The 16,308-nt window shown below is 34.5% G+C and overlaps 1 protein-coding gene across 1 annotated transcript in view; it reads right to left on the bottom strand.

Moving 5' to 3' along the window:
* LOC124354581 (COP9 signalosome complex subunit 2) overlaps positions 1 to 11,010 on the bottom strand; it is a 33,740-nt gene extending 22,730 nt beyond the window's left edge. Inside the window, exons 1-3 of the mRNA XM_046805148.1 lie at positions 10,862 to 11,010; positions 615 to 809; positions 313 to 438 (exon numbers count right to left, since the gene is read on the bottom strand). Coding sequence (XP_046661104.1) covers positions 313 to 438; positions 615 to 809; positions 10,862 to 10,915 — 375 coding nt within the window. The 5' untranslated portion in view covers positions 10,916 to 11,010. The remainder of the gene's footprint in view (positions 1 to 312; positions 439 to 614; positions 810 to 10,861) is intronic.
* Between the last annotated feature and the right edge of the window lie 5,298 nt (positions 11,011 to 16,308).

The raw sequence follows: 16,308 nt of genomic DNA, 5'->3' as shown, positions 1-16,308 counted from the left end.
AATATTGTTATTCCTTGTGACTTGAAAGCTCTACTCAGTTACATTGAGTCCTAATCTAAGTTTTTACCAGCCTAGATTTAGATAGCTACAATCCAGTGATGTTGATTGACAAATTCAGTAAAAAAAAACATTTTTTACTAAATCCTTACAATTTATTGTTAAACCATTTTTTACTAAATCCTTACAGTTTATTGTTAACAATGGCTCAGGATACCCAAAAACTAACAGTTTCCTTAATAGGCTGAAGACCTGACCTAAAAATAACAAAACAAATTTATATGACAAAACATCAGGTAAGCAGCATCAACTAACATTTTTGGATGTAGATATATAGTCGAGTATAGAGTTTATTGACTTTTCACTGTGGTTTCTGGTAACAGCACTCTTGATGTAGGTCAACAGCTGTTTGTACCTCACCATCATCTCTTGGTAGTTGTTCTGTAACACAAAGATTGATAATCAAATATGAAATTTTGACAATTGATAGTTAAGCTGTACAAATAACACATTTTTATTAATCTATTACAGAGATACAGAATTTATAGTAAGGGAACCTGATTTTTAACACTGAAATTAAAATGAGTGCAACATGAAAAAATTGCAGTAAAACTTACCAGTTTAAAATTGATTTTAATCATCTGTTTCAAAGCCTTAAATCCCCATTCTCCCTTCTCGCCACCTTCTAATTCCAAAACCTTCTGGAAAGATGCCAGGGCAGCTTTAGGGTCATCCTCTTTTAATGCTTTGGAGTTGTAGTACTGATTCTCCAGATCCACATCGGGTTCTGAGTTGCTGTCTTCTGAATACTCCTGTAAAACGGTACAGTCAAAAATAAAAATCTCAAAATAACTGGACCTTTTGATTTTAAAATGAATAAAATAACAATATCTTTACTGTATTTTTCTACATATTCTCCAGACTAAGGAACACGTTAACTGCAGCAAATGCCTTGGAGCATACTGCCTAGTAATGGTATTCCTGACCACTCAATGAATGTTTCACCTTGTATACAAGGTGTGTTCAAAAGTATCGTGAATTTTGTGTACTTTCAAAAATTATTTATTTATTTGTGAATATCTATTTTGTCCCCTTCAAAGTAATCCCCCTGGAATATTATACACTTGTGCCGTTTTTTTCCAATCTTCGAAGCACTTCAAAAAATAATTTTTTTGTATCTTGTTCAGCTCCTCCTTCGATGCCATCTCTATCTCGTCAATCGTGGCGTAGCGTCGCCCTTTCATGGGCCTCTTCAGTTTCGGGAACAAAAAAAGTCACAGGGGGCCAGATCTGGGGAATACGGTGGCTGCGGTATCATTAGTGTGTTGTTTTTGGCGAAGAAGTCGCGTACAAGCAGCGATGTGTGAGCAGGGGTGTTATCGTGGTGCAAAAGCCAATTTTTGTTTTTCCACAAATTCGGGCGTTTCTGGTGGATTGCTTCGCGCAAATTGCGCATAACATACTGGTAATATTCCTTATTCACCGTTGTACCTTGTGGCAAGAACTCATGATGCACCACGCCCCTGCAATTGAAGAAAACTGTAAGCAAAACCTTCACATTCGACTGAACTTGGTGTGCTTTTTTCGGTCTTGGTTCGTGCGGCAGCTTCCATTGAGATGATTGAGCTTTGGTTTCCATGTCATAACCATAAACCCACGATTTGTCACCAGTTATTACCCTCTGGAGCGAATTCGGGTCGGCGCGGACAGATTCCAACATCTCATTAGCAATGTTCATGCGATGCTGTTTTTGATAAGAATTGAGCAATTTTGGTACGAACTTTGCGGCGACCCGTCTCACGCCCAAATTATCTATTAAAATCGAATGGCACAAGCCAACCGATATGCTTAGGTCCTCAGCAATTTCTCTAACGGTGATTCGACGATTGGCCAATACCATTTTCTTCACTTCATCAATTTTTTTCATCTGTTGTTGAAGTGCTCGGGCATCCGGCACGCTCTTCATCGTTCACATCTTCTCGGCCTTCTGAAAACATTTTGTACCACCGATAAACGTTGCTTTTGTCCAAAGTAGTTTCTCCGTATGCCACAGTCAACATTCAGAATGCATCCGCGCACTTAATTTAGTTTTTCACACAAAATTTGATACAGGTACTTTGTTCCATTTTTTTGAACAGGTAAAAATCAAAGACAAACAAAAACACGTGCAAGCAAAGCAGTTGTCAACAATTAACTGAACATTCAAAATGGCCGAAATTGTCAACATAAGTGAGAGACATATGTACCAACATAACACCACAAAAAAAAAATCGAATTCGAATACACGTAACCCGCGAAAATTCAAAATTTTCATCAATTTTTTCGTCTGTTGTTGAAGTGCTCGGGCATCCGGGGATACTTTTTGAACACACCTCGTATGTGTGCTAGTCAGTAATTGTACAAGTGAATTACAGCTGCATTTGCACATGAATGCCTGAAATTGTTTATGTTTGTACATAAGAGAGTATGTACGAATAAATGTATAAAAATGTAAGCAAGAATGAAAAGTGAATTATGCTAGTGTCTATGAGTTTTTAGTTAAGATACTAAACATGTATAATGGTAAATAACCACTGGTTGTGGTTAACAAAGTTCACATTAGTTAGTCTAAATTACAGTAAATTTTATATTATGAAAACAGAAATGACTAATATGATAGGGTTTTGCAGAAATGAACCTTTGGTAACCCTCTCCCGCTCATAATAATTCCAGGTGCTTACGGTTTTATTGAACCCTAATAACTCGCTACATCAACTCGGAACACATGACTCAAGCAGATTTCGCGTTTCACAGTGGTGTTGAGTTGTCCAAGTCTTGTGTGTGAGAGAGGGTTAAGATTAAACATCTGGAAAAGGTTTTTTTTTAACTGTACCTTCAATTAAAACAATTTTCAGATGCTCTTATATTGTTAGGTATTATTAAAAGAAGTATTATTGGATAAAGCAAATAAAGTTAGAATATTAAAAATAGCAAAAACTGTTTCACCATGTATTAACAAATTAAAGTGGAGAAAAACAAGCTAAAACTTGTTAGTATGAACAATGGCCATTTGTAGTTGTCTAGTATATACTAGGTGCCTCTTATTTTTCAACTCTGGTAAATTCTAAGATTACAGCTCCATATTGTAATTTCAAGCTGAAAGAGGACATAATTCATCTACTTCAAGTTTGAAGTCAGAAGTCTAGGTGACAGTACTGTCCACCTGATTTTTGCCTATTGAGTCTTTTTCATCATCTCTTAATGAGCAGAAGAAAAACCAGAGGATATTAGCAAGCATACTCGTATAGACAGAATGGTTAGTTAAATTATAAGTAAAGGACCAATTTTTCTTGAAAGTCTAAAACAGCATATGTGATGCAATAAACTTCATTCTCTGCATTGACTAACAATCCATTTTCTGCATCGATAGAAAAATTTAGTACTGCTACTGCAAAAGCAGTTTCTTCCCGGCAAATAAAAAAGTACTAGATCATAAGAACACTGTATTAAAAAGAAAACTGGTCTAAAAACAACAAGAAACAAAGTTGACTCAAATATTGGAAAAAAGAGTTTATAGATGTCATGAGGAATTAAATTATCTTGTACTTATTTAGTAATAGTAACCTGCTCAGTGCATTTGTAATAACAGGTGTACAACACAATTGTTCCACCAGATAAATGGCCAACTAAACCAAGTTCGAGTGGCCAAAAAAACATGACAGTTATGACGGGAGACATAAATTTAACCATAGGTAAAGTAAGGCAAGCAAAATTGAACGTGGAGAAAAACTGTCCGTCCCAGAGCTGCAGCGTTTTCATCAGTTTCAACTACAAAACTTAAAGTGATAAAGAAAAGCTATTTGAAAATTACTGAAAAAAAAAAAAAAAAAAAAAAAAACAATAATTGAACCACATACAATGTCCATTAAAATATTTTATAAAGACACATCAACAAAATATTGACTAGCATCGGGAATTTTTGAACATACCTAAATACTCTTTTAACAATTCCTCTTTCTCTCGAGCTAATTAAGTTCAAAAACCATTTGCTAATATTTTTATGACCAATAAGGAGGTATTAACGACTTGAGATATTTAGAATTTTAAGTCCCATGATACACATGAATACCATCATTATACGAAATTAAACTTTCACTTCTCGTTTCTAGCATCTCTGTTACTGGCTTTTTTTCAATTGCAACAAAGGTTACTTGTAAATTTATGATTGTGTCATCTTTGCTGTTCATAAAGTACATGTGTCTACAATTGTACTTTTTTATCATAACATATGAACAGCCTAAAGCTCAAATGAGTGTAAGCATATGAAAACGGGTGTATCACAAAAGAGTGACTTCTTTCATTTCCTCCATCATCAGAACACATTTGATCCACTTTATCAGATTTATCAGTTAATTTTTTATACATTACATTACAGACAGTTTTGGACAAAGTATTTAGATAAATGACTATACATTAGTCACTGCACTCTAAAACCAGTAAATCAATTTAATACGTTTCATTAATCTTCACTGTTTATTATTTATTTTTAATACATCCCTAATATTTCTCTTAAATTCCATTATGAGAAAGGTCACAAACTTAATTATGAATATCAAATCACTAAGATGTCAATAAATGAATGTTTAGGTTTTTAAATTTTAACCCCCTTAATGGCTTTTGCCAAGTTAAACCGTCACTGACTTGCGACTGCTGGCAAGTTAATCTGTTGAACAACTTCGAACTATTTTATTTTGATCTTTGACAGGTGAAGATTAGACTAGCAGAGAAATAGTGAAATAAATAACAATACTATTGTTCAGAAAATAAGTTAAGTTCTCAGAGACCTCTGGTTTAGGCCATCATTGATTCCTACTACACTTAAGGATTACAGAGATAAAAATGAATCTACCAAAGAGGATATAGCCTATTCATTACGTTGTCTATATTATATACAATAAAATTATCCCCTGCTAACGTCATCATTTGGAAGAGCCAATACAGTTAAAATAAATTATAGCAAACCTTTTTACCTGTAACTCAACTTATTAATAAAAAAGTACTGTACTCATCATACATTTTTTGTAATAGGCTAACTGTATTAGGCTTTTTGCAATTTTGAGCTAACTTTCATTATATACAAACAGCGTAGTTTGATATTTAACATATTTGCCAACTAATAAAATTTAAATGAAAACAAAATAATATCCAACAAAAAGTGACACCTGGTCTGTGGTCTAATATGTACAGTCGGCAAAGACAGGTTGAATGTAGACTAGTGACAAATGTACAGGGATGCAAGCGTATTGAACACTAAATGGCTCGCACACATTGAAAGTGGTTGAGAAGCGGCTCAAGATGAATCATTTGCCAATTGCCCTGTTCATGTTTTCCGTCTTCCAAAAAGAAGCAATGTCGGCAACAAGTAATTCCCTCATTCCCATATTCTGATTTGTTATTACGCTACATAAGTAGGTTTACATTAAGAGCCATTCCATTGTTATGGATGGGACATTCGGAAAAATTTCTGAATATCTAAAACATTTTTATGTGAATTATATTTACAAATTTCAAAAAATCCAATGTTTTATATTTATATATTATCATAGTTAAAAATATATTTATGCAACAGGAATATTTTATAGCATTTCTAGGATCTCATTTTTGTTATGGACGGAACAATATTTCACAATGCACATTAACCCTTCAAGGCGGGAGTATTTAAATGCAAGCCGGACCCTGCTGTTATGCTGCTATGCCCTGGGACTATTTTTCCAGATCGCGCCAAATTTTCGCAAGCTTTTACAAAAACCTTTTTTTTCTGGGGCTGTAGACACTTTATCAACACAATTGTTTTATTGAATTACAAAAAGAAAAATTAAATGCAATAACACTCCCGAAAATAACCTCACTCTAACCAAACAAAGATATATATACCCAACACGTTGCTGCACATTTCACAATAACCTACATTATAAATGTAAGTTATACACACTCCTACGTGATTCTAAAGTTACAACACTGATTGGGATAACTATAAAATGTAGCTTGCCATTATATTATTCAACAAAATAATATTAAAAACACAAGACAACAACCACAGAACGCATTGCATAGCAACAAGTTGCACCGGCGCGAACGAACTGAGTACGCACAATGTCAAGGTCAGATGCTCAGTTTTGTAAACAATACAGCTGTCTCTGTCGCACTCATTTTTGACTGCAAACAGCTGCAAAAGATCGACCAACTCATAGACAACGTATTCCATATAGCCTGAGTCCGATATAGTTCACCAAAATAACAACAGATTTCACCACATGACGGAATGTCGTCATGACGTTAAATACACGTCAAACCGCAGCTGACTACACTTTTGGGATGACGTTTTATACACGTCAAACCAGCTTGAAGGGTTAAGCTGTTAAATATAATCCATATTTCTATGAGTTAAAACGTAAATAAATATTTTAATTTTTATAAACTTATTTATTCATTTTATCAGATTTTCAGGTTAATACTGCAAAAGGAGTGGTAATTTTAGTTGATTTTTATAAATAAGTACATGTTATGGACGGGACAGAAAGTTTACCTCAATGCAAAGACCATAAGTTGAAGTATAAAAATAAATGAATTTTATTTGAGATTCAGCTTCCCCATATTAATAGGATATTGCGAAATCGTAATTTTTTAAGCGTATTAAGCACTTCTGTTGGTATCGGCAGAATCAAGTGAAAGGAGCTGCAGTATTGAGCATCAGAAACGATCCATTTCTAGTGAAAAATCTGTGGACATTAAAAAAAATTTATGCATATCCATGCATGTTTCCTGGAGTCTGAAATTCATGCATAATGCACGCTTTTGCAGATCATCATTGGCGGTAGCCCTAGTTAGAGTCCCGCGAAAGTACTGTGGCTCTAAATATATACCCCTCTACCGGCCAATACATGAATATTTGATTTAACCTTTACGATGATGCAAGAATTGAATCACCCAATTGACAACACAACTACAAAGTAAAATAATGCTCGAAAGGCTGTGAATCGCCACATGTTTGTTAGAATACAGTCATAGACTACGAAACAACATGGCATAAGACTCCTTACACATGTTGAACTATTTGGTTTGAACAGTTCAAATCGTTTGACCGATTGTCACGTGTGCGGGGAAGTCGTTGAAAGTAAATAGTTGATCAGAGAACTGACTGGATTTCTTGCCGTCGTCCAACCAATCCCGCTCTGAGGACAAAAACTGACGTGCGTGGTTGATTCGGTCGGCTGGCCTTCTGTAGACTAGCGACAACACAAGCTGCGTTTACACCAGCAAGTTGCGAGAGAATTTGTACAATACTGTCGCATAATGGGATTTTACTTATGAGAAATGTCGCAAGTACTTGCTTCAGTTGTGTCGCTGGTTGCTCTGTGAGTCAATATGTAGTTCACACACGGCTGTCATGTCTCAGCAATGTTTATAATTGAAATTTTAATAGCCGACACTGACCTCCATCTCTTGCAAACAACTGTCCAACACTGGTTACGGCAGCGCTCGCGAGAGCTCTTGTGCTCGTTTAGATGCTATTATGACAGTCGGAAACAAAACGTGTGCAATTTTTTGTCCGTGTGAACGCAGCTCAGCGAGGTTTGGATGTGACCGTGATATCAAAAGATAAAATCAATTTCTTTGTTTTAACTAATCTGAAGACCAATCAGAACGTATATGAGGAGCAATCTTTCATAGACCAACCGAAGCCTCAGCCACAATACAAGCTGTAATTGGTAGACGGTGAGCACTGGATCGAGTGACTACTTGTAAAGTTTAAAGTTTGCACTGTACATATGGGGAACACTCGACATTAGCCACGACAGAAGTGAGTGGCAGGGCGGTAACACACGATGCCGCTAATCCGCCGCCAATTCTAGACAATATATGTTTCTCCTAAAGCTCAGCCCTCAGCTCATTCATTGTTGTGCAACATGTCAGACGCAAATGTGTACTTCTTGGCGTTACTTTTTGTAGCTCACCCACTAATTTCTTCTCCAAAAGGTCTTCTCAAAACCAGATTGTACCTCTTATCAAACCGTCAAATATACTGTTTATAATAACTGAACTATTAAGATTGTTTATAGGGTGAATACTGTAGATTTTAGACGTGCTATCTATCTTATACACGCCTTGCCAAATTACTATTTTCACTCAAGTACAAGAGTTGGAAAACATCGTCAAGAGACAGTACTTTGACGACTGAATAATATTTCTCTATCAAGAGCATTTTTAAAAAATCTAAAAACATGTGTAATTACCAAATATTGTACCATAAACAAAACTGTTAATTTCTAGAGGTTATTTTTACTAAAACAAAAGGTTTCAGAAAAAAATTCACCTAAAATTTATTTTTGATAATTAAAAACCCCATTTTAATTCATTTGGAAGGTAAATTAATTGTGCATCAGAAAATATATAACAATAAGATCTTTATACAATTTCAAAAATTGAAAATCACTTTAGACAATGACTTTTCTATAGAAACAAAATAATCCAGTTTAAAGTAAAATAACTACTATAAGAAAAATTTATTTTTAAATTTAATTAGTTTTATGATAAAGAGCATTTAAAAACAACCTAAAATCATGTGCAATAACCTAATATTGTACAATAAACAGTTATAAAAATTATCCAAGTGCTAGAGGTTTGTTTTGCTAATAAAGCAGTTTTTGAAAAACATTCTGTTAAAGTTTATCTTTCACAATAAAAAGCTTTTTTTAAATTCTTTTCTAAATTTAAATACTTTAGAGATAAAAACAATGCAAAATCATGTGCAATATAAGATTACTTACTAAAACAAAACTCAAAACATACATAAACTCAGACAATTTTCAAAAACTCAACAGTGTCTTCATAGACACTGACGTAAAACCGGCACAAACATCTTGTAAAAGTTTTCTTAAGTGACTGTCATCACTGTTTTTTACTACTTTCAATATCTAATATAACTTTAATTTTTAATTAATAAAAACGCACAATTATATAACGTAAAAAAACACTCTGTTACTCGTCAAAACACCACGATCGCGATCCACCTGAGTAAGTGTTGCATTGTAGTTAGTTGTTTACATCATCTAATAGCAGTACAAAGTAGAAATAATAGTTGAAAAGGTTAGTTTAGTTCATTTAATAGCCTTTGGTATGACATCAGCCAGTATGGGAGAAATCGTCTCGTTCCAGAGTCCGGCACTTTTCATGTAGAAACGTCTCCTCTAGGAGCGAGACTCGGCACTAAAAGAGTTAAAGAATGAAATGTCACATTAACAATGGTTTGATATACAACACATTTCAGTACCTTGGTATTATCCAGAGGCCACTAGCCTATTATTGGAAGAGTTTTTCTTACCGGGAACCTAAAAACCAAATATTTAGAAAAAAGACTTTATTTGACTGACTGACTGAAAAATTACATCTTTAAGACAATCGGTACTTGTTTTCTGCCTCCCGAAAAGGAGTAGTGTCGGCCAGGAGGTCACTCCGTCCCTATCTATTTATTATTGTATTACAGGAATGTATAGTGTATATTGTACATAACTGCACATGTATGTATTACAAATATAAAAATTTAACAACGCTAACATGATCTGAGCTTGAATTTAGGTACCTCGAGGGATGTTCTTGCTTCACTAGAAGTGCAGGGTGCCGAAGGCGCCACACGAGCCCACACTCGCACTGATGGCTACTTTACCAACCTCAGATCACATCCTAAATCATACTACAACTATTCCGACATCAGATTACGTTGGATATAATCTGGCACGTGATCTGGGGTCAGGAAAGTACCATTCAGAAAAGCCGCTGGCCATCATTGCGTGCGGGATTCATTAAGCACCTCATTGCTACCCCACACTCCTGGCAATAAAAAAACAATCCCTGAAGATAGTACCCAAATTCAAGCTCAGATCACGAGTAAAGGTGATCGTTAACTCTAGTGCTACTAGTAACATTTTGGAATTAAAAACCTGTTTTGTATCGCGTGATAATAAGTAGTAGGTAGGGATAGTGTCTTCCTTCTCACCGGCATCACTTCCTCTTGGGAGGCAGAAAACAAGAGCCGATCGACATATAGACATGTGATTTTCACAGTAAATCATAGAGTCTGCTCTATCCAATACTGTTGGAAACTTCTCCAAAAAATAGTGATCTCCAGGTAATACCAAAGTACCTATGTTTCTTATGGGCTATTCTACATAGAAACACAACTCGAAAAACAATTGAAAGAACAAGGACGTAACTGTCGTTTTAAAAATTTGTTTATATCAAGAAAAATAAAACCGTCATATGGTAGTAGCCAATCAAGAAGCGACTATCACATATAATTGTGATTAGGCTATAATACCAAGCTCCTGAGCAACAATTCTCTATAAGTTTTACTTTGATTGTTTAGTCTAGAGATAATTTAAACATTTCTTTCTTGTATAGATAATTATTTATAATATAAGAAAAACGGCCATTACTATTCATAAAATAGGTCTAGTGGTTTAGCCTATTTCAATTCCAAAATATATTTTAGTTGAGCTGTCTCAGAGAAAAATATAGACCCATTTGCCTTATCAATTTTTCAAGGCAAAAAAGAATAATAATTTAACCAGGTCACTATATATTACTGCTATGACAGTAATCAAACAATAACTGATAACTTATTCAAAAATCTAGGGACACAAATCAGATATAATAACTAAAATACAATGTCTATGTTAAAACCCAGGCTATGGCTAAGTGGCATGCCCTTATAAGAGAAATAAATTGAGCTAAAGATCAATGAATTGATAGGGAATCATAGTTTAAATCAATGTAACGTTACAATGAGGCGATACAAACACGATTCTGAATTTGAAATTATATTTACCAATCCATAATCCTCCTCTTCTTCACACATAAAGTCGTCCTCAACGTCCGACATTTTGGACCGGTAAATAAATTATCAAATCAAATGCGCAAACGCACCGCACACAATCACACCATAGAAATATTCAGAACAAATTACGACTAACTCATTCAATCGAAATATTTCTACTCCGAACAGTTATATTAAATGGGTAAAAATTAAAAAAGTACTTCTCTAAATACTGAAACCTGTTGAAAATCAAATTTAGAGCCAGGACAATTTTTAGGTCTGTAAACTTGTCCTGTCACAGAAGATTACCAAATAAAGAGCTTATTAGTAATCTTATTTAGAAACACGCTGTTGGCCTTTTCGCTACACAGGTTTCCATTTCCATATAAAGAATCTGCTTCTGTTTTATGTCAAATACGCTTTTGAATGAGAATAATACAAACTCTTCTGTCTATTATTTTGCTCTTTGACATATTATTCCAAGCCCTAGGTGATTTTGTCTATTATATTTAGCTGCATTTATTCTCGATCAATGTTTAATTAATTACACTATGTTCAGAACAAACTAAATGTTTTTTTCTTTTATACTCTATGGTATAAGATAAATTACTATGTACCTTATTTATCTTGTACCATTACTGTGGTCGCTTCGTTAAAAAACATCCTGTAACGTAAATTTAAGATTTAAAATTTAAAAATTAAGATCTATACGTAACTGTAAGTGTATGTTTGTTATTTGCTCAGAGAAAATACTTGTCTCACATTCTGTAGGATTTATAGTGAATCTCTAACTTCATAAGTTGTGACATTAGTTTATAATAACGTTGCTGCTTCAATTTATGTCATAAAGAGCATTTATGTCATCTAACGATAAACAGTATATAAAACCCGTAAACTTTAAAAGCATATACCCCAATACCGTCGAGTCTTAAAGAACCCCTGCTCTTACTGGCCAAACTGTTAGGGTAGTGAATCCACAATCACTAACAGTAAAACATTTCAAAGTTTGTTCGTCCATTTGTTTTATACAGTCTATTCTTTAATTACAGTCGTATTTTTACTCTCTAATGCTGCACAATGTTTTCTATTGTATATCCGCATATTGAGTTTGCCATTCGACCCAATTAAACGTAAAGTAGCATAACTCAATGATAAAAACGATATTCATCTGTCATAGTAGGTCATGTATTCAAGCCATATTGATATTAAGGGTTCGTCACAAGAATATGGCCTGATGTCAACCAATGTAAACAGATGCGGAAAACCCTTGGACAGAAGCAATGAATCAAATGACTGGTCGCGATATCACAATATAAGACGGATATAATTTTAATTTGGCATGAATATTCAATTACTTATGTGTTAACCAGGATTGGTAGTAAACGCGTTTGGCGCTAAGAATACAGAGTCCCAAGGTGAAATTAATTCACTGTTCTGGGAGCTTTGTTAGGGAAGAGGAATTATACTTAGTGGTTTTATTTGTTGATTGCAAAGCATGTCCTAATTTCCATCAAATATGGCTAAAGAAGGCAAATATCTAGGGTGAAAACGATGAATCAAGAAAGTGATCTGGACTTTCACCCTACAAATACTCTTAAATGTAGGTAAAATGTCTAGGTGTAAGCTTTTATTTGAAGCCCGATTGTGGGTAAACCAGAGGTTCGCTCAAATCCTATTTAAAATATAATCTACAAAAAAGATCACATGATACGAGTATATTTGACACTATTTGTTATCGATGCATCACAAAAGTTTTACAATTCGACTTGGGAAACCAGACTTATGAATTTTATTTAAATTATATTGCAAAACTTAATTTTATTTGACAGTAAAGTATGATTATATTTTTTATTTTACCGGTCACAGTTTAGCTGGTGAATGGGGTTAAATTTCATCATATGGTCGATGTCAAATTCCCGTTATTACCGAAATTCATAAGCATACATTTATGTTTGTCTGTAAATGAATTATTATTTGAAATTGGTGGATAGAATCCGGGGAAAAGTGTAGTGGAACACTCAACATGATTCAATGTTTGTCAGTTTTCTATCTATTTTCATATATGACTTTCAGGATGTAATTTACTGCACATATTGACAAGCAGAGTTGCACTTTATATATAGTGGAGAATATAAAACATTCCCTGTTGTATCAGCCTGTTTGTACATCGTACGGCCTTGTTTTCTGTCCAATCGCGTTCATTTTTGCACTACAGTTTTATCTTTAACATATTGCATGCACATGCAGTTTCATTATACAAACTACATGAACAGAAGGAGACAGATTTTGGACACATATACAATATAATTTCAGTAATTACCATCTCATACGTTGACTGCGAAAGGCCATCTATTTCGGGTTAGTCTCGTGACACTAATTAAGATCGCCCAGTATATAGCCACAGTGGAGATATTAGTGGCGTATTTAAACAATTTTAACGAACGTTAATATACGATTAGTTTATTTATTAATTGATGGAGTTATACAAGGGGATGAAACCATTTTTTTGAATAGATATTATATGATTACTGTTTAATAATGTTTAAAAGTTTTTGGAGCATGTTAAGAACATACATCCTACAATCAGATCTAAACTGGAGTATTGTTACTTTATATTTAGTCACTTGCGTTTTAAACAAACCAGACTAGACTTTGTCCGAACCAGGCACTTAGAATTCTTCTAGGCGCATTTAAATAAACTCAATCCACTTCAAATTGAAACGGCATTTCTATCCCTTCACCTACTGAACCAGAAAATTGTATTTAAATTATTCGGAGATTCTTCTCATCCAACTGTTCCTAATATTAGACGTAAGAGTTTTCCAGTAAATGATCTCAGACACAGGAGTAAAAAGAAATGTACCTAATATATTGAACTAAAGTGTAATTCTCTTACTCCGTTGGGCAGGCCATGTTTTGAGAAGAGAAGAGGAATGCAAACTGAGGAGGGTAATGTACGGTAACCCAGAAGGAAGACGACCCCGTGGGAGACCGAAAGTGAGATGGTGGAACCAGGTGAAGGCTGATATGGAGAAGGTGGGCGCTTCAGAGGAAGATGCAGAGGACCGTTCAAGATGGAGGAGCTTTGTTGGTGCGGCTAAATATCACCTCCGATATAAATGACCCTGGGAGTAAGAGAGTAAGAGTAAGTAAAGTGTAATTCTCTTAGGCATTTAAAAGAATATTTCCAGAAATACTTTAAAATATGCACTGATAGTTCGAGAGACACTAAAAGTATGGGAATAATATCTCAAGATCTTCAGATTTCATTTAGGTACAACTGGCAACCAATTGAACTATATGCCATCTTGAAGGCAACATAACTCATTAGTCAACTCCAAGTAAAGAAGGTAGTTATGTTTTGACTCTTAAGCGGCGATTCAAACTGTTAATGCTGCTAAAACTCAAGATCTGGCAAAGGGTCTTGTCTCCCAGACAATGGAAGTTGAAGCCAAGCTAAGAGATTGACACAGTATTATCTCATAATGGGTATTCTCACATTTAAACATTCCATGCAATCAAGGACGTATCAAACGAGGGGGTCCAAATTGTCCAGACCCCCCAATTTAAATTGTTCAATTACTTTTTTAGTAAACGATTATTATTATTTAAATAATTCAGTACTACTGACTTGTACTGTTGCAAGATCGTTCTCAACAAAGAAATGGGTCAAGGAACAAAATGGGGCCGTACTCTCTGCCCACTATGGGAGTATATCAGTTTTCTCGACCTCCCAAAAATTTTTCATGGCTACTTTCTTGCATGCAATGAAACTGCTGATAGATTTGCAAAGGAGGCATTATCGTTGGGAAATAAGGTGAGAGACAATTCCACCACACAATTTTAATAACTACGTTAGAGCTGAAGTGCGTAGACTAAAAAAGTAAAAGTAAAAAAGAATGTCTTATTTTACCAGGCGAAGTACTCTAGGAAGAAACAGCAGCAAGTAGTAAAGTCAAGCGGTATTGTGCTTTTCAGTCTGAAAACTCTACAAGGCCATGGTTTTGTCATGTAGAGTTCTCAAAACAAGATAAAGTCCCAGTAAATAGATTAAGACAAAAATATAGTGCCATAAATGAAATATTTGTGTAACATTGACTGTTAATCTATCCCTGTATGCCTGAGATGCACGCTAAACGTTGTTGAATGATTTCAAACCATAATTTTTGAGTGTTTAAGTTGTGAAGTTTTCAAGATTGGAATCTATAATAAATTGATGAGTGCAAATTGAACACCACACTCCTTTTTAGCAAATGTTTTCAAAGAAAATATAATTTAAGTATAATGAGAGATTTATTACTGTGTCTTAAACAGAATAGGTGAAGTATTTAAAATAACTAGTAGGAAAATACTAATTATATACACATATTTACACACACGAGCGCGCCCGCACGCACACATATATACATATTGTATACAGGGTGAATATGTGCATATACCGGGTGTCCCAAAAGTCCCAACCCCCCTTCTAACTTTTGAACGGAATCAAACAAACCAATATCCTTTTGGGGGTAGTTATATAATTACAAATGATGATTTTTGCGCTACATGAGAACTTAGCCCCTCAACCCAAATGGGGGTTGGGGAGTCAAGTCAAAATTTTTAAATGCAAACCCCCATCAAATGACACTTCATTTTAAAGGTCTTTGTAAAAGAAGAACAATGCCACAGACTAGATGTCTCTATCTCAATCCAATACGAAACGACGGCTTGTCAAAGTTTTATTGAAAAGTTACGCTAATAAACACTATTTTTCTTAACTCATCTGTTCAGACTTATTCTTAATACTAAGTAGGTAGTGCTAAATTAAACTTAAAATAATTAAACTTACCGTTGAAATCTTACCTCAACCTTTTTTAAGCTCAAAGTAAATGCTCAAAATGGCCCCCATTTACTTCTTGGCAAAAATAAAGTCTTAATTCAAATACAAAACAACGACTTGTCAAAATTAATACAAAAATTCAATTCAAATCACTTGAAACAATTCTCAAATTTTGGGAATGAAAGTAGGAATAAGGTGTGCTTAAATCATTTAAAGAAATCAAAGTAAACTCATTTATATCATGTAAGTACAAAGGTCATTCTGGACATAGGAGTAGTGTAGCACTTATCTTTGGTTCAAAGTTCAGTGACTATGCCACAGTGTCTTATAGTGCCAGTTGTGACATTCGTTTTGTGAAGAGTGGTTGTAGCTTTCTGTATCCTTACGCTTTAAGATTTGTTTAGTTAAAAATATGGTTAGATCTAACGAAGAAAAAGTTGAAATGATACTGTGCTATGGTGAATCATGCAGAAACGTTCACCAGGTAGTACGCCTTTATAACAATAAATTTCCAGATATGGTAGTGGATCGGGCGTACATGAGACGTTTGGTTTACAAGTTTACAACTACATTTAATTTAAATGATGCCCCGCGATCAGTCCGACCAAGTACTTTCACAAAAGAAGATGAAATTGGA

Source organism: Homalodisca vitripennis, chromosome 2, assembly GCF_021130785.1.
Source record: "Homalodisca vitripennis isolate AUS2020 chromosome 2, UT_GWSS_2.1, whole genome shotgun sequence".
Classification (NCBI taxonomy): Eukaryota; Metazoa; Arthropoda; class Insecta; order Hemiptera; family Cicadellidae; genus Homalodisca; species Homalodisca vitripennis.
Note: the sequence above shows the minus strand (reverse complement) of the source record. Positions and strands in the feature narration are given on the sequence as shown.